A 27,175-nucleotide genomic window follows, 5' to 3' on the forward strand; every position below is an offset into this window, starting at 1 on the left:
GAAAATCAAATTCAACAATACATTAAAAGGATACTACACCATGATTAAGTGAGGTTTATCCCAGAGTTGCAAGGATGGTTCATTATCCACAAATCAATCAATGTGACACATCATGTAAACAAACTGAGGAATAAAAATCATATAATCATCTCAATAGGTGCAGAAAAAGCTTTTTACAAAATTCAACATTTATTTATGATAAAAAAACTTTCAATGAAGTGGGTATAGAGGGAATATACCTCAACGTAATAAAGGCCAGATATGACAAAACCACAGCCAACATCACACTCAATGGTGAATAGGTGAAAGCATTTCCTCTAGAATCAGGAATAAGATAAAGATGCCCACTCTCACCACTTTCATTCCACATAGTATTGGAAGTCCTAGCCATAGCAGTCAAACAAGAAAAACAAACAAAACAAAAAGAAACTCTTAGATACAAAGGGGTGACTGCCAGAGAGAGAGGGCGGGGGGGGGGGTACATGAAATAGGTGAAGGGTAGTAAGAGGTAAAAACCTCCAGTAATGAAATTAGCAAGTCAAGGTCCTGTCATACACAGCAAAAGGAATATGGTCAATAACATTGTAATAACTTCATTTGGGAACAGATGGTTACTAGACTTATGGTGGTGACCATTTCATAATGTATGCATATGTCAAAGCACTATGCAGTATACCTGAAACTACATAATAATGCAAGTCAACTTTTTCTATTAAAATTTTTTTAAAAAATACTTTCTTCATAAATGAGTACACCTGAAGTGAGGCAAAAGAGAGCATTGTCTTCCATTAAAAGGGGAAGTCCTTTTAGTACATAGAAATTTTTTTAAGAATCCCACAAGATTTCCAAATTATAGAGCAATCATTATATATATATATATACACACACATTGATGTATGCATTTGCACATGCAGTAAACATGAATATGTATACATTTATGTTCATGTATATATGAAATAAATGTATTTATTAAATATGTGTATATATATATATATATATATATATATATATATATATGAAATAAAACATACCCAAATCCCCCAATGAGTGTTTGTTTCCTAACATGGACTAACATGAGGAAGTAATTTATAACACCCACCCCCACCAAACACAGAGACAACCAGATTGCTTTTGCTCCTGGGAAGCCCCTGGGAGGGAAGGAAAAAATTCCTACTTGATATGACAAGAGGTGCTTCCTGGGAAATTCAAACATGTAACTAGAAACACGCTAAAGTCTTGGGCATAAGAGCACTCTCAGGGCAGGGCAGCTAAGCTTGGACTTGCATGGGCTCTGCGTCTGTAACACAGGTTACCTAAGTAGCTGTGTGCCGGCTTTTCCTCCACAATTTTGATTCTTCTTGCTCCAGCAGGTATCACCAACACTTCTACATAACCTGTAAGAATCAATAAAACATGAAATACATCTTGAGTTTTTTCTAATTCTTCTTTTCTTCATTGACTTGCCCTATTTCTCTTTTGGTTTTGGCTTTTGCTGTGATACTTCAATACCTATGTAAAGAAAAAAAAATTATGTATAAAAGCTGTCATAAGTTCAAGTGGAGAAGTTTCTTGGAAAAACGTTGAGAATACAACGCTATCAAGAGCAAGTAGGTGACTGTAAAGCTCCCTGACAGCTTATGAATTATGAGGTGAGAAAAAAGCACAACGGGACAGCCTGGTTAGAAACACAGTGAATCTTGGAACAGAGCAAATAACCTTAAGTTCTGCTCATGGAACTCCTTTAAGTTAGAAAGTGGGTGGAAGGAGCAAACACAGCTGGAGAGCATACAGATGGCGGATGTCTGGTCCCTGAAGTTGTTGAGTACAGGACAAGAGAGACCAAGCCCTCTCTGGAAGATTAACCAAGGGTTTTGAATCTGGGGCTGGAGAGAAGTGTAATAAGGCCACACCAAGCAATCTGGTGTCACCCTGGAAGGTGTCAGACGGCTAGGAGCAAGATACAATTAGGTGTTTCTTAGGAAATATTCTTCAGCAGTGGTTAGGAATGTAATGCCTGAAGTGAAATAAGACGGTAAGATAAAGCTGGATAGAAGAGAAAGTGTGCATAAAAAGTCAAACTCAAGACTTCATTTGGTACAGAAAAGACAGCAGATGCCAACTTTTGGCTGAATAGTTATGCTTTAAAATTATAGTAAAATAACATTTAATAGTCTTCTTAGTACTTCTGTGTAGCTACATACAGCCCTGATAAAAGTCTAATTTCAAAGCTACGTTAAAAAGGTATAACAGCTAATCCCAGGGTTGTCTCCTGTTGATCAATAATTCAAATTCCTGAAACTGTTGACAGTTATTTGGTGTTTACCAAAAGGTAACAGACACCCCGCCTGGTGGTAGTGCCTGGGATTAGAGGTCTGTGCTTTTCAAATCAACAAATAATACTTACTCAATTTAACCATTTTTAGTAACACCAAATCATACAAGCACTTCCACTTTGTTATATGAACACAATATGCATCAATGAAAATGGAAACAAATGTTTACTGTCTATTGGTATACTGAAGTAAGGTAAGAAGGTCTGTGTACTCAATGAGCTTATAATTGAATTAAGACAAGGCACAAATATCTTACATAAAAACGACTTAAACAAAACTTCTAAACTTATGTTAAAAAGACCATATTCAAAATAGTTTAATTCCCTGCTGAAGAATGTAAATCAATGTTGTTTAAACTGTCCCCCTTCTCTGATCACGTCAATACTCAAAAGTTTCGCTGCTATTTTAACTCACAGAAGTGGGATTTTTTTCCTTTTTTTCTTTTAAGTGGTTATATACATTACTTATGTTTGAGAAACACTGGCATCAGAAGGAGTCACAATGATTCAGAGGAGAGAACATTTCATATAGTCAAGGAAAGCTTCATAAAGAAGCAGATAGATTAACTGTCTTTGAAGAACGGATAGAATTTGGATATACAGGTGACCCTTGAACAATGCAGGGGTTAAGGGCACTGATCTCCCATGCAGTAAAAAATCTGAGTATAATAAATAGTGAACCCTCTGTATCCGTGGTTCTACATCCGTGGATTCAAACAACTGCAGGTCGTGTGGTACTATAGTATTTACTATTTTTAAAAATCCACATATAAGTGGACCAATGCAGTTCAAATCTTTGTTATTTAAGAGTCAGCTACATACAGAAAAAGAATGAGTTCACTGAATGTAAAGAAAAGTAACATAGTAAGTGGTATTTTTAGGACCACAGAAATATAATAATTCTGACAGAATGAGAAGGTGTAAGAATTTGGCTATATTAGGAGAGTTTAAAGGCATGCCCAGGACACTGAATTTATCCATTTGAAGCTACTGAACATTCTACAGCAAGGAATGTGGTAGTTAGATACCACTTTGGAGAGACTTTATCTGACAGCAGTATGCAAGATGCTCAGCGATATGGTTGTAGATAACAGTGTCAGGAGGCTAATGTAAAAATCCAGGAGTGCTAGAGGCTAAGGTAGAAAAACCAGAAGGCATAGTAAAGAAAACAAATTCTGAATTTGAGAACCAATAGAAAGTGGGGAAATAAACATTGAACACAATTCTTCATTATTACTTATGTGCAAATGCAGCCATCGTTTATAGGAACATGGAAGTCAAGTTTGGGCAATAATCTGATGTTTGGCTTTGCAATTTGTTTTTAACAAAACAGTATAACACACTAGTAAAAATATCCAGTAAGAACTCTGGAACTTCTGCAACTCCAGGGAACGGTCAGCCTGTTGAAGTACCTTTGTGAGGCAGTAATTTAAGCCATGGGAGTTAACGGAGAAAACTGAGAGACAGGAGAAGTCAAGGATTCAACCTTGGTGACAGTTATGTTTCTTTTTTTTAAATTTGTTTATTTAATTTATTTATTTTTGGCTGCATTGGGTCTTCATTGCTGTGTGCGGGCTTTCTCTAGCTGCAGCGAGTGGGGGCCACTCTTTGTTGCGGTGTGTGGGCTTCTTACTGTGGTGGCTTCTCTTGTTGCAGAGCATGGACTCTAGGCACGCAGGCTCAGTAGTTGTGGCTTGCGGGCTCTAGAGCACAGGCTCAGTAGTTGTGGTGCATGGGCTTAGCTGCTCCACAGGATGTGGGATTTTCCTGGACCAGGGCTCAAACCCATATCTCCTGCATTGGCAGGCAGATTCTTAACCACTGTGCCACCAGGGAAGCCCTATGGTTTTTAACAGAGAGACTGAAAAAAAAAATTAGGAAAGAATACAGAGAAGGAATAATCATGAGAGGTAGAGATGTGGCTATTTTGATGTAGTAGGATCTTATGAATTAGAATATTTTAAAAAGAATTGTTGGTGCAAAAAGCTGTACAGACATCAAAGAGAAAGGTGGCCAAGGAGAGCCCATTGGATGTCACAATCAAGAGGTAACTGTTCATCTCTGAGCAAATAAATTTAGTAATGTGTTTGGAGAAGATGATAAGTTTCAGGACGTTGAAAAAGAAGAGTAGATAGAGAAAAGTAGAGGAGAGGTAGTAACTGTAAATTCCTGTTTGAGTTTAGCAGGAAACCTAGAGGTATGTTGTATTTTAGAACAACAGTTACGTATAAGTTTATAGTTATATCTATATACTACAGATAGTATAGAGCAATATAGAGCAATATATAATATAGAGCAATTATTCAATTGAAAAGGCTTGGAGGACAGGTGAGTTAGATTAAGTTTAAAGAAGAAAGAGAGCAAGAAAAATATTAAGCAAAGACATTTGAAGAGGGATAGCCGAAGACTGAGGCTCTAGATATTTTTCAGTAAATAAGCCATTTAGCACAATTGAGAATGCACATTTTTAAAAGAAGTGAATATACGAGTGGTTACTGCTGAGCTCAGAAGTTGAAATAAAACCTGTGATCAAGGTCATAAATTTGATCCTCACGTTGGACAGTTTGCTTTGTACATAGGAAGATCCTACTTCATAACCAGAGATCCCATTCTTAATCAGCCATCTTAAAATGCCCAAAGTAATCATTATCTTCTCGGTATTATTAATGATAAATGCCACATTTTGATCAACTGCTATGTGCTAGTCACAATTATAGATAATTTATGTAAATTATTTCATTTAGCCATAATGATACCATCTAAGTAGATATTTAATAGATTGGAAAATAAAGGTAGAGAAAAAAAACTGCCTTTTTCAAGACTTCCTTGTTAGTAATTAGCTGACGCAAGGTTTGAACTCAGATCTGTCTGATTCCAGCTATGGCCTGCTGCTACTATTTCACAGGGTAGAATACATGACACTATGACTCTCTTATTGCTGTGGCAAACATACAAATAAAAAGCCTAAGAGCATGTGTTCCTTGTACAGGATTAGTATCATCATCTCTTGTACTAGGAATAACAGGTTTTATGCCCACCTTCTTCTAAATGTAGATTGATAACTAGATAGTTGCACAAGTGGCCAAATATACAACTTACCTTTAAAAATCCCTTAAAAAGTTATCCCCTGGCCAGGCAAGTTACAATGAAAGACATGATAAATGTACAAAGGAAAAAGAATTCTCTTCTTAAGTTGGTTTTCTAGCTCCAACAAAAATGATTTAGCAAACTCTAAATAGAGCACAGGGACTGAAAACACCCACACGTGTCTGCACATGTGTTACTCATACAATATATACAGTGTGCATGGCCAACTGGACCAAATAAGGCTACAATTCCTTCAAGAAATTTTAGGAAGTCCATAAACTACAAGGATAAAATTGTCTCAAGAGAAATGAATACCACATTCCCAAAGTCACAAGTAAATGAAGCCCACGATATAATTAAGGACTCATACAGATTTGTATTTTTTAAAGTCGTAACAATATAGTGTTCCATTATTAATTAAATTAACAAATGTTAATGGATCACACACTATACTGGTCATTGGGAATAGGGTGTTCAACAACAGTAGCCATGATACTTTTCCTCACTGATCTTTAAAGTCTAGCAGGAAAGACCAAAGGGTGTAAAATTAGAAAATTACCATACAACTGAACCGTACAGATACAAATACGGTAAGAATCACTAAACTAGTTGGTGATAGGAGGTAGAGGTTGTTCAGGGAACACTTCATTGAAGAAGTGACATTTGAACTGAGATAAAAGTGACATCTAGGAATTAACCTAGGCAAAGCTAAGGGGAAGCTAACAGAACAATATTTTTAAATGCAAGGTGCTAGAGGGAGCATGGTCAGTTTGCACATCTGTAACAGATCTGGTGGCTGCAGCTTAGAGAAGGAAAGTGACCTTGGTGTGAGATGATGCCAGAGAGACAAGTAGGAACAACACCATACAGGGCCCTATGGTCCAAGTTAAGAATTCTAGTCTCTTCCCTGTAAGCAATGTTAAACTAGCAGAGAGTTGCAAGGAAGACAGATTGTTGTAAGGAAGTAACATTATTCGTCTCTGATATTCCCAATATCGTAGGCATTTTAGACATTTTCCAAATAACATATGTCATTAATATAACTTACAAACAAATTAATAAACAAAAGTAGAAATTAAAGTGCAATAAAAACAAAGGAGATTTGAATTAGGAATCTGGCGGAAAAATGTATCCACCTAACTGCAGTCAGAATGAACCGCATTACTGATTTTTAACTGTTATTTCTGTTGTCAATGCTTAGTTTAAAAATTAAGTGTTATTACAACTAAGAAAAAGGTACCAGTGCTGAATGTGCATCGGTATTCTTCAGTGAACTGTTTCCATGCAAATTAAGTAACTATGCAGGAATAGTCTTCAAAAATTCTAGTGTCTTTAAATCTCTTCAGTCTTTCAGACTTGATTTGAACTTCTGCGCTATAAAAACGTCTCCCATCACAATCAGGCTGAAAAGCTTATTATAATTGCACTTAGGTGAAAGTATAAGAGCCTGTTACAGCTCCATCTGACTATTCTAAATGAGTTCTGACAGATTTTGACGTGTAGGACCTGTCACCTTTTTTCACAGCTTTGGAGGTTAAGATTTTGATCTGCAATTTACCCTGGGCCTTAGTTATTTTTAGGCTTCAAGGTCTTCAAGCTCACTTATCTTTTATTCTGCTGGGGCCTAGAGAAAGGTTATATTCAGCTTTCGAGGGCTGTGTCTAATTTTCTTTTCTGAAGGGCTTTTTAAAATCTAGAATGAACTCAGCCTTCTTGATTATTCAAATATAAATGGCTTATTCTTTGTATCAAAACAAATACATATTTTTAGGTCAGGTCTTGGTATTTGAACAAGAAATGTAAAAAAGGAAAAAGCTGATGTATGTAATGTAAGAATATGAATGATAATGAAAATTTAATCATAAATACTAAGATAGTTCAATAGATAGATGTCTAGGTAAGACACTAACGTAAACATAGAAATGTTTGCTTCCTCTCCGTAAGCTTGAGGGCTTCAGTATAAAGCATTTTCTGTATATAAAGCTTATTTGTGGGTTATTATATTTCAGTACAGATATCACTTTTTGTTGTGGATCACCTTAAAATTCATACTACATAGATCAATCACCATCAGTTCATCCTCATATCCCCTGAGTATTAGTATTTATAGATGAGGAAAGACAACAAGAGAGGACATGTTCCCTCTTTTAATATATCTGGAACATCAGCCCACATCTTCTGACTCCCTGTTATAGTTTCCAACATGCTACATTGCTATAGACTCTCTCTTTTAAAAAATTAATTCCTTTTGAATTTAGTAAAAACATTAGGAAAAAAATAAAGAAAATGGAAAGCTGAAAACCTGAAGACTAATACTCTCAATAGTTGCTTCAGGCTGTTACAAATCATCATTCTCTGTTAGACATCAATAATTTGCATTGGAGGATAAGGTCTGTAGAAACCTGATAACATTAGCCAATGCAAATTAGATTATTCCCTTGCTGCTCCAATTTATTAAATGCACAACAAATGATTTCATGTTTTCAGTATTGGGAAATGGGCTTGTTAGAATTTCTGGCTCATATCACATGTACTGTATGTCATTGCAAAAAATCATTCAATACCCATTACAAAAGTCTTCAACAGAATCAGAACTGTCATTTCTAAGTTAAATTCAATGTAATCTGTCCCCAGAGATTATTTGGATTGTTAACCTTGAAAAAATAAAAAAATAATCACCTGCTCCTCTGGTGTGATTAAAATCTCCTTTAATGATTTTGCATGATTTTCCATTGCCATTGCATACACCACAATGATCTTCCCTTGCAAGAGACCCTAATAAACCATCACAGCCAACTTTCTGCAACAAGAGAATGACAGTACATCATAAAATGAGCTTTTTCTTCTTTTCTCTTTTAACCACTACTTTAGGACAAACCTAGTCTCTACAAACTAGACATATTTATTTTACAAACTAATAAAATGCCATATTCTCTTGGTGCAAACTAATACAGCAAGCTCATGTCAAATAATACCACCTGTAAATTGTCCAAAGTAGGGTAGCGATAAAAGTATTTTTCTTATATTAAGAATTAAAGGGTATCCTAAAGCAATTTGGAAAACTATTATTGAGACAAATGCAATTTACATAAATCCCAAAGGAAGTCACATTTCTATTAAATATAACATGATAAATCTAATTCATTCTACTCAACATAGAACAGATAAGCTTCACCGTATGGATGGGTGGCTTCACTCCTAAAGTGGTTGAAGAGGAGATGCTGAGTATTAAATATTAACTCTGTGGAAACCAAATATAAATGTTTACATTCATTACAGTTCACCAATAAACTTCTATCCCCAACTTCTTTGGCATCTAACGCATGAGTGAGTAAGAACTGCTCACAACCTATGGTTGCTATAAGAAAACAGTAACAGTGGGATAATTAATTTTTATATGTTCCCAGAAGAATGATGTTAATATGAATCTTCTTAGATTAAAGCACTGACTCTTTTCTAGTGAATAATGTTGGTCTCCCTTTGATGTTCAGAAAATATGATATTTTGCAAAGTTGTGCATACTCAAAGTGCATAAGTTAATGTCTGTACTGTCAGAAATAAATGGTAGAATTATACCATCACCCCTAATCAAGAAGAAGCTGCAAGACTGACTGATGTTACATCCATTTATAACAAGTTACAATTATTTAAATAAATTTTTAAAATATCACATAAAACAGAAGAACAACCAGGGTCTTTTTCTGTGGTTGGTGTTGGTGGTGTTGGGTGTGGGAAGGAGCAGGTTATAAAATGCAGCTGCAGGATGAATATCCCAAGAAAGCAAAAATCGCATTAAACCTGCATAATACAGCATCCTTTCCCTTTGTCATGAGGGTGTGTATCAGTGTCAAGAGGCAGACAAAACAATGCAATAGTGGAGAACTCTGACCAGCGAATCAAAGCTTATTCAGGGAGAAATGAAGAGAATGTTTCTGGATGAAAGAGGTGGTCACCACAGGAAATTCTCAAAATACAACAAAGATATGGTCAGAGTTCACTGATCAGGAGCCATGAAAAGACCTGAGAGTCCTGGGGTTCAAGAAAAAGTCTCTCCTTCATGTACAAATGAGGAGAAAATTTAGAGTAGAGTGATTTTGAAATGATAAAAAGTGCCTTTATTGCTCTATCCCTAGCATCCGACTTGTTTCTCAGCAAATATAATAAACTTGATAAATAGTAGTTAAATGATTGAATAAATTAGTACCTAGTTGTCTCTTAGTTTTTTGTAACCCTTGTAACTGGGATAGTATAAGTTTGTAAAATCTAAAATAAAAGGCAGGGATAGACATAATGCCATGGCTCAGTAATCACGTAAGCTTAAAATAAGAATCAAAGAGTTAGTATTTTGTAACTGGTAGCCTCAAGTATCCACACTTATTGAAATATGCTCACATAACTCTAAAAGTTGAGGATGAATGACTTGGAAAAGACAATACTGTTTAACTGGTGGCAGGTACCTGAAGTACCAATGGCAGGCTGGAGACTGGCAGGTACCATGATAATACAGAGGAGAGTTTTCTCTATCCTCTTCCAGGATAGAAATGCCAGGGAGCCAAACTGGGTCACTAGGAGAAAGCTGTCTATTTTCAATTGCCCTCCTTAGTCCACTCACCAAGTTTAGAATTCTACATTCAACTTCAATGGTGTATGTTTTATGATAAAAATAAAACACTCTAGCTAAACCCAGTATACAGAGGGTTGTCAGAAACAAAAAAGGAAGCATGCTTTTAATTATACTGAAAGACAGAATGAAGCATGTTAGTTAAAAAGCCAGAATCCTGAAGTATTCCAATGCTGTCAGAAGTTACAACTCATTTCACAGAACTTTAATTATAATCATCAGGTTCACATAACACTTATGCAGAATTTTTTGTTGTTGTTGCTGTTACTTTTATGTTTACCTAGGGACTCTATAAAAGATCTGGCTTACACAATACTGTTAAGTGAAAAGCACAGCAATGTAAGCTATTATATTTGGCATATAGAGTTAGGAAAATAATTTCTTTTGAAAAATAAATTCGTTTAAGTCATATACTAATCTGACATTTACATAAAATGATAAAATAAAGATAAAAGTTTTAATTGCACAACATACAGTTTTGAAAACAAAATATGTATAGATAAATAATTGCAATGATTTTTAAATAGACAAATGAAAAATTATATTTCAGGCTACTGCCATATTCTGTTAAAGAATAAAGGAAATTAATATGTAATTATGAGACTGTCTCTTATACCAATTATATTGCATGATTCTACGCTTTAAATGTTAGAGCATAAAGGCAAAATAAAGAATCTGAGAGCTGCTAAAGCATTTAAGTTTCACGATGTTTCCAAGTTTTTATCCAGAAGTCTATAGACTTCTATTGGACCACAGATTGATCCATCCATAGCTTGTATTTGTTTTCAAATTTTGGAGCATGTGTGCACATGCGTGTGTGTGCATGTGTGGTCAGGTATGTGTTTTTTATAGGATGAAACCAAAACTTTTATCAAATTCTCAAAGGAGTGTATTGCACAAAAAAGTCAATGACCACTGGCCTGCCTATTTCATTCTACAGATTAATGGACACATACATATTTTAAGTGATTTTCCCGAGAACACAGTTTCCTAGTGGTTGTTGTGGATTCAGTCCTCCTCCACTCAGATACCTCTTTTATTACTAAAGGATGTACATATTTTCCTTCCACGCCTGGGAAATTTATCAGCTGATGGCTCTTAGCCTTCAGCCCTGTTCAGAAAATGGCTAGCCTAAAGAAATCTGCGTTTCCCCAAGATCACATCCCCCTCATCCCCTGGGACAGCTTGTATCCAAACACTAGTAGATAATGGGGGTTAAAAAGGTCTGGTTTTCTCACCCCAAATGGGGGCAACTTTGAAGAGCCATCCCAGCCACAATGCTCCTCACACGGTCAGCTGACATCTTGTGACTGTACCAAGCCCAAATGCTCCCTGTGCTCAGTCCTGCCTCCTTCCCGCTCTGCATACATGTTGATCATGAAAACACCTGGTATTATACTTCCTGCATAATAATCTTCCAGGGGAAGCCAACCTGAGACAGTGGCAGACCTGTAACTAGCAACTTCAAAGCTTTAGCGTTTGATCTTTCCACTACACTATTCATATTCATTTTAACAGAATGTCTCCTTTTTTTTTTTTTTTTTTTTTTTTTTTTTTTTTGCGGTACACAGGCCTCTCACTGTTGTGGCCTCTCCCGTTGAGGAGCACAGGCTCTGGACGCGCAGGCTCAGCGGCCATGGCTCACGGGACCAGCCGCTCCGCGGCATGTGGGATCTTCCCGGACCGGCGCACGAACCCGGGTCCCCTGCATCGGCAGGCGGACTCTCAACCACTGCGCCACCAGGGAAGCCCAGAATGTCTCCTTTCTAATGATAAATAAAGAAAAGCACATAAATGCACATAGTAGATGGAGATTATTTTTAAAAAGAAATAGAAAGGCAAATGAAATGCTTAAGTATAATAAAAAATTGAATGTACATTTAGAAATCAGCTGATTCAAGAATGTTGATGATACTTTGAGTAATAAGACTGATTTTATAGGTTTTTGCCACATGGCTCAGTCTTGGACACAAGTCATGGAGAACTGGAGTGCTTGAGTTTCTGGTCTGGAATGCGCAAAGTGTCACAATTTTACACCTGTAATATGTACGTTACAGAATAAAATTTTCAGATTCTTTCAGCTAGTAATGAGTATTATATATTTTCTAGTCTGAACTCTTCATTATACAGATGAAGAAATGGACTTTCAAAGCAGATCAGACTTGCTGAAGATCACAGTTGAGGCAGAGCTTTCCACTGTACTGTGCAGCTGCTCGAAGGTCCCCCAATCCTCCCTCAGCATATATACTCTCCCTTTTGGAATGTCTTACCTGACACCTGCCATTTGCACAGATATCTAATCCCTGATATCCACAAGAAGTTCCATCCAACACTTTTTCTGATAGAAGAACAGGCTGTTCTTTTCCAACAGGAGAGCAAAACAAGGCACATGGTTTTTCTACATACAGAGTGGATAAAAATAAATGAACAAAATTTGTTCCATAAATATTTTTACCTCAGGCTTTATTTTTCAGAACAGTTAGGAGTAAAAAAATATAATCTGATATTAACTGAGTAATGCACTATTAGAATATATAATACTAGAGGGTTATTATAAGTAGTAAATGAGATGATGCCTGAGCAAAAATAGGTATCCAATGAATATTAATTTCCTTCTTAAGAATTATGCCTTCAAATTATTTTTTAAATGTACCATTTATTATTTTCTGGCACTAAACCTCTACCACACACAAACCAAGCTTTCTTCGTGAAAAATATTTTGCATACTCCCATTTTTTGCTCGTATCTTTTGGCATGAAGTCATTTTAATTTTAAGAACATATCAGATTTCTGCCTATTTAAGATTTACTTTATTCATGAAGCCTTTCTTGATGTCCCACTTCTAAATTCCAATACACTAATTTAAAATCCTATGCATTTGGCATTTTCTAATTGAAAAATTAGTAAAGGGAGAAAGAAGAACTTCTAAGATGAACAATTCTTGTAAGATTTTCCATTGCGAGGATGTTTAGCAATGTAATACAATCCCATGAGAACATCCACTGGAATGCACAGTTGCTGAAGTGCTAGCTGGGACTCACCCTCTTCACTGCTTACTCAGAAAGCATGTCAGGCTGTATGATGTTTAGGGTGAGAACTACAGTTCTAGGTAAAGAATTCTTGAATGGGTGGCAGTCACCTTCAGTGCTTCCTTAAACAATAAGGTAGGAGGGTTAGAGTTGAAACACTTGCCTATTAGGCTCAGTCAGAAAGTGGCAAAACATTTTTAAAGTGTTGTTTCTATTTCTAAGCATCCTGCAGAGGAGCTGTAGTATTTGGTAACACCAGTAGTAGGATTATCCAAATCAGAAACTTCAGAGCAATTTCCAGGCTACATTACTACTCTATTGGCTTGACACCAGTCAGGCCCTTTACTGTTTATTAAGCTCATACAAATAGAATGGAAAATAGTTTACAGTCTCTGACACTGATCTTCGCTTATGTCTTCAGTAAAGTTCCACGTATGCTGGTGGGGTTCTCTAAATACCAAATAACAGCCAGAGGCATGGAACAGGGTATCACTTGGCAAAGAGAAGACAGACAGTTAAATGAGCCTTCAGAATTGAACATTTCAAACAGTTTTCACATGTGGCTTCTGGATACTGGTCTGAACAATTTTGGTGAGTTGTACCATGGCCTTTACTGTGAATGGTTTTGAAATTTCCCTTTAAGATGCTATTATATGCTGCAATAAAGCAGTTCAGTGTGCTCTCACACCTCAAAGTAGGTTATGTTTATTCAGTGACTACTTACTATGTCATATCTTTGGAATTAAAAACAGCTGCTGTCATTGCAACACTTTAATAGTGACATATATATACAAACACACACACACACACACACACACACCCCTCACTATTCTCTTTCTGGAGTTTTCACTGAAGAGAGGAGCAAACCAGATATAAGAATGATGTTGAAAGAAGTTAGTCTAGAATATTCCATTTACATTCTAAGCAAGAACTCAGATAAAAACATTGTATTCCTCCTTTTACATATTGTCAATTTACTGTACTTACTTTAGCCTTATAGATGACATCAAAATTTGATACCAGTCTTCCTTCCTGGAGTACACCCTTGAGATTGTGACATTATAGTGATCCATGTAACATGCCAGTACTTGGCAGGCAGGCTCTGTCTTGATTTAAGAGACCACCCCTTTCCAAGGTATGCATTGAACATGGATTTCAGCCAAATTTCAGCACAGAGTATGCAAAATACCTGAATGTTAAAGCCATGCACCTTTTTCCTCTAAAAATAAATGTTCACTACTGTATTGATACCTTATATTTAATTCTCTTAGCCAGAGATTCATGTGTTACCTAAAAAACCAGAAATAGCCACTTGCATTTTAAAGTATCGAAAACTTGGGGTTTTTAAAAGACTTGTATATTTCAATTTCTTCCATATGGCTCTAATACATAAAAACTATTGTTGTGTCTTTTATTCATCATACAGACTGACATGTTTGATTGATACATGTCACAGAATTATCAAAAATGGTAATTATATAAATAATTATATATATTATATATAATTATATATAATATATAATAAATTATTATTATTAATAAATATTAATAATAATAAATATATTATATACATAATTATATAATTATATATATAATATATAATTATATAAATTATTATATATATAATTATATAATTACCCTGCTAATTATATAAATATCTATTATGGATCATTCTGATGATAAACAACACTTTATAAGAGTCAGGAGCTCCCTTAATTGTGATTTCAAACAGTTTTAATATTTTAAATTGACCCCCATACAACTCTGATTTTCTTTTAAAATCTGGAGGGAACCTGTTTCCTATCTCTTATTTCACATGTGAGTAAACAGGTCTCAAATGAAGTAAATATTATCAAATCACACAGCCAGTTGGAGGCAGATGTAGAATTAACCCAGGATCAGATGATGATTTTCAGGATTTGAACTGTCATACTGACTTTATTTTTACCATGAAAAAATATTACTTATATACTTAAATTAATGCAACAAATATCCATCAGAAGCTTAATAACTGCCAGACAGTACACTAGGCACAGACAATAGAGGGAATAGAGATGCATTAAAATCTGCTTCAGCAGGGTCTTGTGGAGTACTAGGCAGGGGTACGTATCCTATATGGAAGATCAGCGGGATTCTTTTTTCCTAGAGAACTTGTCATAAACTGAGTCCAGAAAATCAGTAGAAGTTTTCAAGGTAAATAAACGGGGAAAGAGATTAAAGCTTGAGAAAGAAAGGATATTGTGCCAAGAAACGTGCATATTTATAGGCCCAGAATTAAGAAAACATGATGTATCTGAGGGATAAAATGAAATTCGGCCTGGCAGTGCTGGAGATTACAGAAGGGAATGATGGAGATGAGGCCAGAGATGTTAAAGGGGGCAGGTCACAGTAATGGTCTTATAAACCAGGTAATAAAGTTTGAGATTGGTCCTGACAGCAACGGGATTTGTGGAAGGGTATTCCTTGGCACAGTGACTGATGGTTTTGGCCTTCAAAAAGGCCAGCCTGTCTGAAATGAGGAGTAGGGGCTGAAGGAGGGTCAGAGAGACAGTGAGGAAGCCGTTTGAAGAATCCAGGTCAGAGATGGTGCAATCATGAACAAAGATGCTGGCAAACAAAGAAAGCTTTGGACAAATAGGGTGTGCTGATTGATTACAGGGGGATGGAGATTGAGGCAGAAGGATTCTGGCTTAGCTTGGTAATGAGGCTGATCATGATGCTATGCTCCATGAGAGAGCACAGTAAGAGGAGAGATCGTGGGAGTGAGAGAAAGGAAAAGGGGAAGGGGTATGTTGAACTTGAACCATGCTGAGTTAGAGATGAATGGGATGCTGAGTGGACAAGTTCATGCAACATAGGGGTAAACAGGTAAGGAGCTCAGGACAGAGAGATCTAGGTTGGAGATAAATGTTTGTGTTCCTTTAGCATTCGGATGATAAATAAAACCTAGTGAATAAGTAAGATTATGCCAAGAAGGACGTTTAGTGAGAAGAGGGGCCAGGATAGGTCACTACAGAAAATTCCCATAAGACATATCATTCTTTCACTAAATATTTATTAAGTGTCTACTCTGATCAGATACTGCTTACAGTGCTAAACACATAGCAATGCATAAAATACAACTCTCACTCTAACAATTATTATTTGAGGGGGGACATAAACAAGTAAAATAAAAATATTATGATAGATGATGATAAGGTCTGTGAAAAAAGAATAAAGCAGGGCAAGGAAAAGCACTGAGTCAATATTTATGAAAAGATCAGAAGGAGGTGAGAGAATGAATCATACGGCTATCTGGGAAAAGTAATTCACCCGAGAAAACAACAACTTCCAAGACACTAAGACAGAAGGGAGCCAGTGTGGGTGGCAAGGTGTGATGCGGGCACAGTACAGCTGAACTTCGAGGGTAACAGGAAGCCAGGGAGCTGAGGACCTTAGAGACCATTAGAAGAATTTTGGACTTTTAGTGAGCTGGGAAGACACTGCAGGCTTCTGAATGGAAGAATAACATGACATGACTGACATTTTAAATGCATCACTCTGGCTATGTTGAGACTGAAGGAGGTATGAGGACACAGGCATAAAGAACAGTTAGAGATAGCAGAAGAAGAACTACAATCCTTGAGCCTGTGGAACAAAAACCACACTCACAGAAAGATAGACAAGATGAAAAGGCAGAGGGTTATGTACCAGATGAAGATAAAACCCCAGAAAAACAACTAAATGAAGTGGAGATAGGCAACCTTCCAGAAAAAGAATTCAGAATAATGATAGTGAAGATGATCCAGGACCTCAGAAAAACAATGGAGGCAAAGATTGAGAAGATGCAAGAAATGTTCAACAAAGATCTGTAACAATTAAAGAACAAACAAACAGGGCTTCCCTGGTGTCGCAGTGGTTGGGAGTCCGCCTGCCGATGCAGGGGACGCGGGTTTGTGCCCCGGTTCGGGAGGGTCCCGCATGCCACGGAGCAGCTGGGCCCGAGAGCCATGGCCACTGAGCCTGCGCGTCCAGAGCCTGTGCTCTGTAGCGGGAGGGGCTGCAGCAGTGAGAGGCCTGCGTACCGCAAAAAAAAAAAAAAAAAAAAAAAAAAAGAACAAACAAACAGAGATGAACAATACAATAACTGACATGAAAAATACACTAGAAGGAATCAATAGCAGAACAACTGAGGCAGAAGAATGGAAAACTGACCTGGAAGACAGAATGGTGGAATTCATTGCCGTGGAATGAAAAAAGAATGAAAAGAAATGAAGACAGCCTAAGAGACCTCTGGGACAACATTAAATGCAACAACATTCGCATTATAGGCATCCCAGAAGGAGAAGAGAGAGAGAAATGACCCTAGAAAATATATGAAGAGATTATAGTCAAAAACTTCCCTAACATGGGAAAGGAAATAGCCACCCAAGTCCAGGAAGTGCAGAGAGTCCCATACAGGATAAACCCAAGGAGAAACATGCCGAGACACATAGTAATCAAATTGGCCAGCTTCCCTGGTGGTGCAGTGGTTGAGAGTCCACCTCCAGATGCAGGGGACATGGGTTCATGCCCCGGTCTGGGAAGATCCCACATGCCATGGAGCGGCTGGGACCGTGGGCCATGGCCGCTAAGCCTGCGCATCTGGAGCCTGTGCTCCGCAATGAGAGAGGCCACAACAGTGAGAGGCCCGCGTACAGCAAAAAAAAAAAAAAAAGAAAAAAAATTGGCAAAAATTAAAGACAAAGAAAAATTATTGAAGCAGCAAGGGAAAAACGACAAATAACAAACAAGGGAACTCCCATAAGGTTAACAGCTGATCTCTCAGCAGAAACTCTACAAGCCAGAAGGGAGTGGCATGATATACTTAAAGTGATGGAAGGAAAGAACCTATAACCAAGATTACTTTACCCAGCAAGGATCTCATTCAGATTCGATGGAGAAATCAAAAGGTTTACAGACAAGCAAAAGCTAAGAGAATTCACCACCAACAAACCAACTCTACAACAAATGCCAGAGGAACTTCTCTAAGTGGGAAACAAAGAGAAGAAAAGGACCTACAAAACCAAACCCAAAACAATTAAGAAAATGATAATAGGAACATACATATCGATAATTACCTTAAATGGGAATGGATTAAATGCTCCAACAAAAGACACAGGTTTCCTGAATGGATACAAAAACAAGACCCATATATATGCTGTCTACAAGAGACCCACTTCAGACCTAGGGACACATACAGACTGAAAGTGAGGGGATGGAAAAAGATATTCCATGAAAATGGAAATCAAAAGAAAGCTGGAGTAGCAATACTCATATCGGCTAAAATAAACTTTAAAATAAAGAATGTTACAAGAGACAAGGAAGAAAACTACATAATGATCAAGGGATCAATCTAAGAAGAAGATATAACAATTATAAATATATATGTACCCAACATAGGAGCACCCCAATACATAAGACAAATGCTAACAGCTATAAAAGAGGAAATGGACAGTAACACAATAATAGTAGGGGACTTTAACACTTCACTTACACCAATGGACAGATCATCGAAACAGAAAATTAATAAGAAAACACAAACTTTAAATGACACAACCGACCAGATAGATTTAATTGACATTTATAGGACATTCCATCCAAAAACAGCAGATTACACTTTCTTCTCAAGGGCGCACAGAACATTCTCCAGGATAGATCACATCTTGGGTCACAAATCAAGCCTCAGTAAATTTTAGAAAACTGAAATCATATCAAGCATCTTTTCTGACCACAACACTATGAGATTAGAAATCAATTACAGGGAAAAAAATCGTAAAAAACACAACCACATGGAGGCTAAACAATACGTTATTAAATAACCAAAAGGTCACTGAGGAAATCAAAGAGGAAATCAAAAAATACCTAGAGACAAATGACAAAGAAAACACGAAAATCCAAAACCTACAGGATGCGGCAAAAGCAGTTCTAAGAGGGAAGTTCATAGCTATACAAGCCTACCTCAAGAAACAAGAAAAATCTCAAATAAACAATCTAACCTTACACCTAAAGGAACGAAAGAAAGAAGAACAAACAAAACCCAACGTTAGCAGAAGGAAAGAAATCATAAAGATCAGAGCAGAAATAAATGAAAGAGAAACAAAGAAAACAATAGCAAAGATCAATAAAAATAAAATCTGGTACTTTGAGAAGATAAACAAAATTGATAAACCATTAGCCAGACTCATCAAGAAAAAGGGAGAGGACTCAAATCAATAAAATTAGAAATGAAAAAGGAGAAGTTACAACAGACACAGCAGAAATACAAAGCATCCTAAGAGACTACTACAAACAACTCTATGCCAATAAAATGGACAACCTGGAAGAAATGGACAAATTCTTAGAAAGGTATAACCTTCCAAGACTAAAACAGGAAGAAATAGAAAATATGAACAGACCAATCACAAGTAATAAAATTGAAACTGTGATTAAAAATCTTCCAACAAACAAAAGTCTGGGAGCAGATGGCTTCACAGGTGATTTCTATCAAACATTTAGAGAAGAGCTAACACCCATCCTTCTCAAACTCTTCCAAAAAATTGCAGAGGAAGGAACACTCCCAAACTCACTCTACGAGGGCACCATCACCCTGATACCAAAACCAGACAAAGATACTACAAAAAAAGAAAATTACAGACCGATATCACTGATGAATAAATATGCAGAAATCCTCAATAAAATACTAGCAAACAGAATCCAACAACACATTAAAAGGATCATACACCATGATCAAGTGGGATTTTCCCAGGGATGCAAGGATTCTTCAGTATACTCAAATCAATCAATGTGATACACCATATTAACAAACTGAAGAATAAAAACCACATGATCATCTCAATAAATGCAGAAAAAGATTTTGACAAAATTCAACACCCATTTATGATAAAAAAAAAAACTCACCAGAAAGTGGACATAGAGGGGACCTACCTCAACATAATAAAGACCATATACGACAAACCCCCAGCAAACATCATTCTCAATGGTGAAAAACTGAAACGATTTCCTCTAAGATCAGGAACAATACAAGGATGTCCACTCTCACCACTATTATTCAACAAGTTTTGGAAGTCCTAGCCACGGCAATCAGAGAAGAAAAGGAAATAAAAGGAATACAAACTGGAAAAGAAGAAGTAAAACTGTCACTGTTTGCAGGTGACATGATACTTTATATAGAGAATCCTAAAGATGCCACCAGAAAACTACTAGAGCTAATCAATGAATTTGGTAAAGTTGCAGGATACAAAATTAATGCACAGAAATCTCTTGCATTCCTAAACACTAATGATGAAAAATCTGAAAGAGAAATTAAGGAAACACTCCCATTTACCACTGCAACAAAAAGAGTAAAATACCTAGGAATAAACCTACCTAGGGAGACAAAAGACCTGTATGCAGAAAACTATAAGACACTGATGAAAGAAATTAAAGATGATACCAACAGATGGAGAGATATACCATGTTCTTGGACTGGAAGAATCAATATTGTGAAAATGACTATAATACCCAAAGCAATCTACAGATTCAATGCAATCCCTATCAAATTACCAATGGCAATTTTTATGGAACTAGAACAAAGAATCTTAAAATTTGTATGGAGACACAAAAGACGCCAAATGGTCAAAGCAGTCTTGAGGGAAACGGAGCTGGAGGAATCAGACTCCCTGACTTCAGACTATACTACAAAGCTATAGTAATCAAGACAATATGGTACTGGCACAAAAACAGAAATACAGATCAATGGAACAAGAGAGAAAGCCCAGAGATAAACCACGCACCTATGGTTAACCAATCTATGACAAAGGAGGCAAGGATATACAATGGAGAAAAGACAGTCTCTTCAATAAGTGGTGCTGGGAAAACTGGACAGCTACATGTAAAAGAATGAAGTTAGAACACTCCCTAACACCATACATAAAAAGAAACTCAAAATGGATTGAAGACCTAAATGTAAGACTGGACACTATAAAACTCTTAGAGGAAAACTTAGGAAGAACACTCTGACATAAATCACAGCAAGATCTTTTTTGATCCACCTCCTAGAGTAATGGAAATAGACAAAAATAAACAAATGGGACCTAATGAAACTTCAAAGCTTTCGCACAGCAAAGGAAACCATAAAGAAGACGAAAAGACAACCCTCAAATGGGAGAAAATATTTGCAAATGAATCAACAGACAAAGGATTAATCTCCAAAATATATAAACAGCTCATGCAGCTCATGCAGCTTAAAAAAAGAAACAACCCAATCCAAAAATGGGCAGAAGACCTAAACAGACATTTCTCCAAAGAAGATATACAGATGGCCAGGAAGCACATGAAAAGCTGCTCAACATCACTAATTATTAGAGAAATGCAAATCAAAACTACAATGAGGTACCACCTCACATTAGTTAGAACGAGCAGCATCAGAAAAGCTACAAAGAACAAATGCTTGAGAGGGTGTGCAGAAAAGGGAACCGTCTTACACTGCTGGTGGGAATGTAAACTGATACAACCTCTATGCAGAACAGTACAGCCTTAAAAAACTAAAACTAGAATTACCATATGATCCAGCAATCCCACTACTGGGCATATACCCAGAGAAAACCATAATTCAAAAAGACACATGAACCCCAATGTTCATTGCAGCACTATTTACAACAGGTAGGTCATGGAAGCAACCTAAATGCCCATCGACAGACAAATGGATAAAGAAGAAGTGGTACATATTTACAATGGAATATTACTCAGCCATAAAAAGGAACGAAATTGCTTTATTTGCAGAGATGTGGATGGATCTAGAGATTGTAACACAGAGTGAAGTAAGTTAGAAAGAGAAAAACAAATATCATATATTAATGCATATATGTGGAATGTAGAAAAATGCTACAGATGAACCGGTTTGCAGGGAAGAAATTAAGACACAGATGTAGAGAACAAACGTATGGACACCAAAGGGGGAAAGCAGCGGGAGCTGGGGGTGGTGGTGTGATGAATTGGGAGATTGGGATTGACATGTATACACTGATGCATATAAAATGGATGACTAATAAGAACCTGCTGTATAAAAAAAGAAAGAAAATAAAATGCAAAAATTAAAAAAAAAAAGAACAGTTAGACAGCTACTACAATCATCCAGGTAAGACACTGTTGCTTATATCAGGGTGGCAGCTCTGGAGATATTGGGCAATAATCAGATTCTGGATGTATTTTAAAGATAGGGCTCATGTGACTTTACTGCTATTTTGAATGTACAGTAAAAGAGAACTAAATGGAAAATGAAGACTCCAAAGTTTGTTGGTTGAAGCATCTGGAAATATAGAAATAACCTTTATTAAAAGGATGGTGTGAATAGAAGACTATTCTATTCTATTCTTCTTTCTATAAAGAAACAGTATGTTTGGAGGCCATGTGTGGGGGAAGAAAGCATGACATGTAGGAAGCAGTGAAACAAGGGCAATATCTGGAGCACAGAGGAAAAGACAGCGAGGTTTTATATGAGGCAGGAGACAAGAGAAGGAATCAGGATAAAGAAGGTCTTGCTGAGCATGTCATGTTGTGAAATTTGGCCTCTACCTGAAGAGTTATGGCAAGTCTCTGAAATGCTTTAACTGGGAGATTAGAAGGAGTCAATTTGCACTTTATATAAAGATCTCTAGTTTTACCTCGTGCTACCCCTTTACAGGGACACCCATCCCTCTCCCACCACCACCCCTAACTCCTGGTAACCACTCATCTATCTGTTTTCCACCTCGATACTTTTGTGGCTTCAAGAATGTTATATAAGAGGAATCATACAGTGTGAGACATTTTGAGATTGGGTTTTCCTACTCAGCATAATACTGTGACATCCACCAGGTCATTTTCCACCACCAGGTCATATGTTAAGAGTGTTCTGTGTACTGTTGCATAATACCCCATGGCACAGATGTACCTCAGTTTGCTAACCCTGCAGCTACTTAGAACCTTTTTGATTGTTTCCAGTGTTTGGCTATCACAAATAAAGCTGCTGTGCCCATTTGTGTTCAGCACTTTTTTGTGGTTGCAAATTTTCATTTCTCTGAGAGAGATAACCAAGACTGTGTTTTCTAAAGTGTATGCTTAGTTACTTAAAGAAACTGCCAAGCTAATTTTCAGAGTGGCTGCTCCATTTTACCTTCCTACCAGCAACGCATGAGAGATCTAGTTTCTCTTCATCCTCACCAGCATTTTGTATTGTCACCCTTTTTAAATTTATCTCATTCGTGTATAATATCTCTATATTTTTAAAATATATTTTTAGTCAGTGCTTGTGGTTATTATATGTCAGTAAAGGTAGAAAAAACAGAGCTCTGAAATACCTAGAATATAAACTGTAAAACAATATTTACCACTATTGTAAAGCACCTTGCAAACCTAGAAGTCTACATAACTAAGATGGTGGCGATCTGGTTGGTCATACCTTCATCCGTGACAGCGTGCCACTGAAGTACATGCTTTGGGTACGAAGTTCTAACACTATAGGCCTGACATTGCCAGTCTCTGAATCCAGGCAAACCTGCAGGACAAGGTGGATTCTCACATATTCTGTATTGTTTTCTGGGACCATTACAATCCCTTGCTTCAGAACCTAGCCTAGAAAAGATAGTACAAATAATCAATTTTATCTTTTTTTATGTTAACTACTCATTTAAAAAAATCAAAAGGCAATATATTAATAAGGTATAATCCTTTATATTAAATCTACTTTTGAAAAAGTGGACAGATTAAATGATTGGTAATTGGTAGGAAATCCATATGTTTATTTAAAAATATATATTTTTTCCAACCTTTGAGCCATTTAATTTCCAAAATACATGAGAAACAAAAGCCCGTTTGCCATGAAAATGATATAGAAGGGTAAAGGGCAGAAGTTGGGGGCAAAATAGAAAGCCTGTACTTCCCATGAAAGAGTGGGGCTAAGAATTATTAAGGAGTTGCTTCTAAGGTTTTCACATACATTCTTTAAAATCTCTTGTTGAGGAACTGGGCCACTGAATCCACACCAAAGTTAAAGCATAAAGCTGAAATGACTTTCTCACACATGTTCCTAGGATCACTCTAGGAATGATGGAGACAAGCAAGCTGATCTCGGACGCTCCCTATCCATACACGTGCTCAGCAGGATTTCATTTCTCATCATTCTTAGCTTCTACTGACACTCATGTTGCCCTCATTCCCTCTCTTTCTGAAGTCCTATCAGCTTCCGGCTTCTCTCACAGTTCCTTTTAATGGTGACTTACTTTTTCTAACACATCTCTCCCTGCTTATTTCAACACATTTTTAAATTTGATTTGTACTCAAAACACCACTCTGTGTAGTGTTTAATTATTTGTTCTTAGAAAGTTTGGTCTTATTTTCTTCTTTGAAGGGAGATTTTACATAAAATAATTTGAGGGACTTTTCTGTTTTCCAAAGTGGAGTGAGGTTTGAGAAGTTTCTTTGGCCCCCAACATGGTTTATCAGTAAAACCTTTTAATTTCAAACTTGAAGAAAACAATGCCCTCCCCCAATCCAGGAACTTTGCGTTTACCCAGGACATTTGCGCTCTCGACTGCTGATCCCAGAACTGCAGGTTCGGCTACAGGGACTCCACATGCTCCACTCTCCAGCCACGAGTCCAGGTGCTGAGGTCCTGCTGGTACACTCTCCAGCCTTACACCACTATTCCAAAAGTTATGTCTTAGGTGAACAAATCAGGGCACAACGGAAAATCATTCACTGGCCTATAGAGTCACTGGAATTGAGATTAAATCAGGTCTGCTAAGAGCCCCAAATGTGTGGAATTGAAAAAGACCAAAAATAAGTTGACACGTGCTTATTGTCACAGTAATACACTGGTCCAGTTCTCATGTCAGATCATACAGCCTTGTCGTAAGAACAGCACACAGATATTTGTACTATAGCCCTGAGAATTCAGTACTTGTGACGGAGATAGGACAAAGAAGGAATCTGGGGTTGTACAGCCAAGAAGAAAAACTAACACATTTTAAGAAACATAACAATTTAAAAGAGAGGACCAAAAAAGCATAGGGTCAAGTATAAATATAAGAATGGTACGTAAGATATAAATGTCTTTAACTAGACTGAAGCAGACATTTTAGCAAATTTAGCAATTTTGATTTAAACTGTCAGTGATTCAGGGTACTCTCCTTGTAACTTAAAAAGAAAGAGTATGACTCAATTTTAGCACTTTCCTTTATATTGTTTTTTTTTTTTTCTGAAAGTTTCTGTCAAATTCAAGCATTAACATTACAGCAAATTTTCTTTCAAAAGCTGTTCATTTGAAAGACTTGAACAATTTGACTTTTTGAAATTCTATCATTTCATTTCAATTATTCTATAGGTTATTTGGTATCTATTAACTGAGAAAGACAGCAAAGAAAGAAGAGAAAGGAGTGTGTTCATTCTCTTTTTTATATTTATTTTATTATTAACTTTAAACAAAAACAGCCAAAGAGGCTGTTTCTGTGGCCACTGAGGAATGGTTGCCAGGACTTTGTGGACAGATTATTATAATTTCTCTTTATTCCTGGAAAATCAGATCTATCATGATCATAGCAAACATATTAAAGGTAAAAATTAATTAAACAAAACCATGTTGGAAATAAGTAAAGATTAAAAAATTTTAGATAAATGATTGTACAGTCACAAGGGTTGAGCAATCTGATCCTTCCAGTCCTAAACGATATTTTGCACTAATGGCAACATGATTTATAAGGGATTTTGAAGAAATTATAGCGGCTCTCTGATTCTTAGTTTTCCCATTTCAAAATGTGAATGATAATCATACTGATATTTACCTAATAGAATTTTCAGAAGTTGAATGAAACTAAACACAATGCATAGTCCTTAGCAAAGATTTAATAAAGATTAACTATAATAAAAATACTAATAACAAATTATATATCATTATATTAATTTTATTAATAAGTTTCCAGAAATCTCACCAAAATTCTATTCATTCTGACCTTAACTGATCTGTTTCTTTAACACTTATTTTGATAATATGTTTTTAAATGCTGTTTTTAGAAGAGAGAATTTAAAAAACTATGCTACGTAGCTTTGTGTGAGCCCAGTTAATGCTTTTCTATGCAATAATCAGTTCCTGCAGATTTTCTCTAATAATGTCAGATTTTAAATTCAACCTTTTTTGGATTCAAGGAGTTTTAAATCCAGGCTTGGGAAAAAACAAAACAAAACTTCAACAACTCAGAGTGTATTGACATGCTAAGATTGTCATTAAATAAATTGAGATTTTATATGAAGTCTCAAAATTGCAAAAGGAGGAAAACAAACAGACCTTGTGAAAACTTTTAAACAACTTACTGGTTTTAAGGATTTAATGATATTATGCCATTCATGGAAAAAAACATCCAGTGTGAAAGCTGTCAAACTTCAATTGGTCAAGTTGTTTTGGCCTAGGTGAAGGGTGTTTCCCTGAGTGCATATCACAGCTCCTCGCCCATTTAGCAGTAAGTTGGCATTGAAAGGCTGGGCTAGAGTTCACAGCTGACTAAAAATATTCTGGGAAAGACCCAGATCTAGAGTTGCACGTCATTTAAACTACACGTGTCTGGCAGATGAAGAGAAATGGAAACAGATATGCAAGCCAAATTTGCATACACAAATAAGTGAAATTTAAAGAAAGCATAGTATAATAGTTAAAGTTCATCCCCTTGCAGATAACCAGATCTCTGGACAAAACTAAGGAGAACCTGCTTTTCTGTCTTCTAGGTGGTGCTGTGTTTCAACACTGGGCAAAGTGTTAAATGTTTTGTTTAAACGATTATACAAAATAGTCTATTGGGTTTTACATAAAATGATCCTAATGCTGCTTTTTATGAATTTTCTAGCAGGATTTTTTGTTTCATTTGTATTTTTTAGCTTCAAAAAATTATATTATGCATGATTTAAAAAACTCAAAATTTCTCATATCAAATAATTCAGTCTGATTTATGAAAATGCTAAGGAAATATACAATATAGTTTATTTCTGGGACAGTACATGACCTAAAAAAGTTTGACTATATTTCTATTCTCTCAAATTTCTATGGGAATATGTCTAGGAAGTTGATGAAAACATCCAGTT

The 27,175-nt window shown here is 36.4% G+C and overlaps 1 protein-coding gene across 1 annotated transcript in view; it reads right to left on the reverse strand.

Moving 5' to 3' along the window:
- ADAMTS19 (ADAM metallopeptidase with thrombospondin type 1 motif 19) overlaps positions 1-27,175 on the reverse strand; it is a gene marked incomplete at its 5' end in the record, with an annotated part of 286,853 nt that overhangs the window by 83,822 nt on the left and 175,856 nt on the right. The window contains 5 exons of the mRNA XM_082836295.1: positions 1,314-1,394; positions 8,099-8,219; positions 12,311-12,438; positions 23,508-23,680; positions 24,618-24,748. Of these exons, the coding sequence (XP_082692421.1) occupies positions 1,314-1,394; positions 8,099-8,219; positions 12,311-12,438; positions 23,508-23,680; positions 24,618-24,748 (634 nt within the window). The remainder of the gene's footprint in view (positions 1-1,313; positions 1,395-8,098; positions 8,220-12,310; positions 12,439-23,507; positions 23,681-24,617; positions 24,749-27,175) is intronic.

Source organism: Leucopleurus acutus, assembly GCF_964270905.1.
Source record: "Leucopleurus acutus genome assembly, chromosome: 3".
Taxonomy (NCBI): Eukaryota; Metazoa; Chordata; class Mammalia; order Artiodactyla; family Delphinidae; genus Leucopleurus; species Leucopleurus acutus.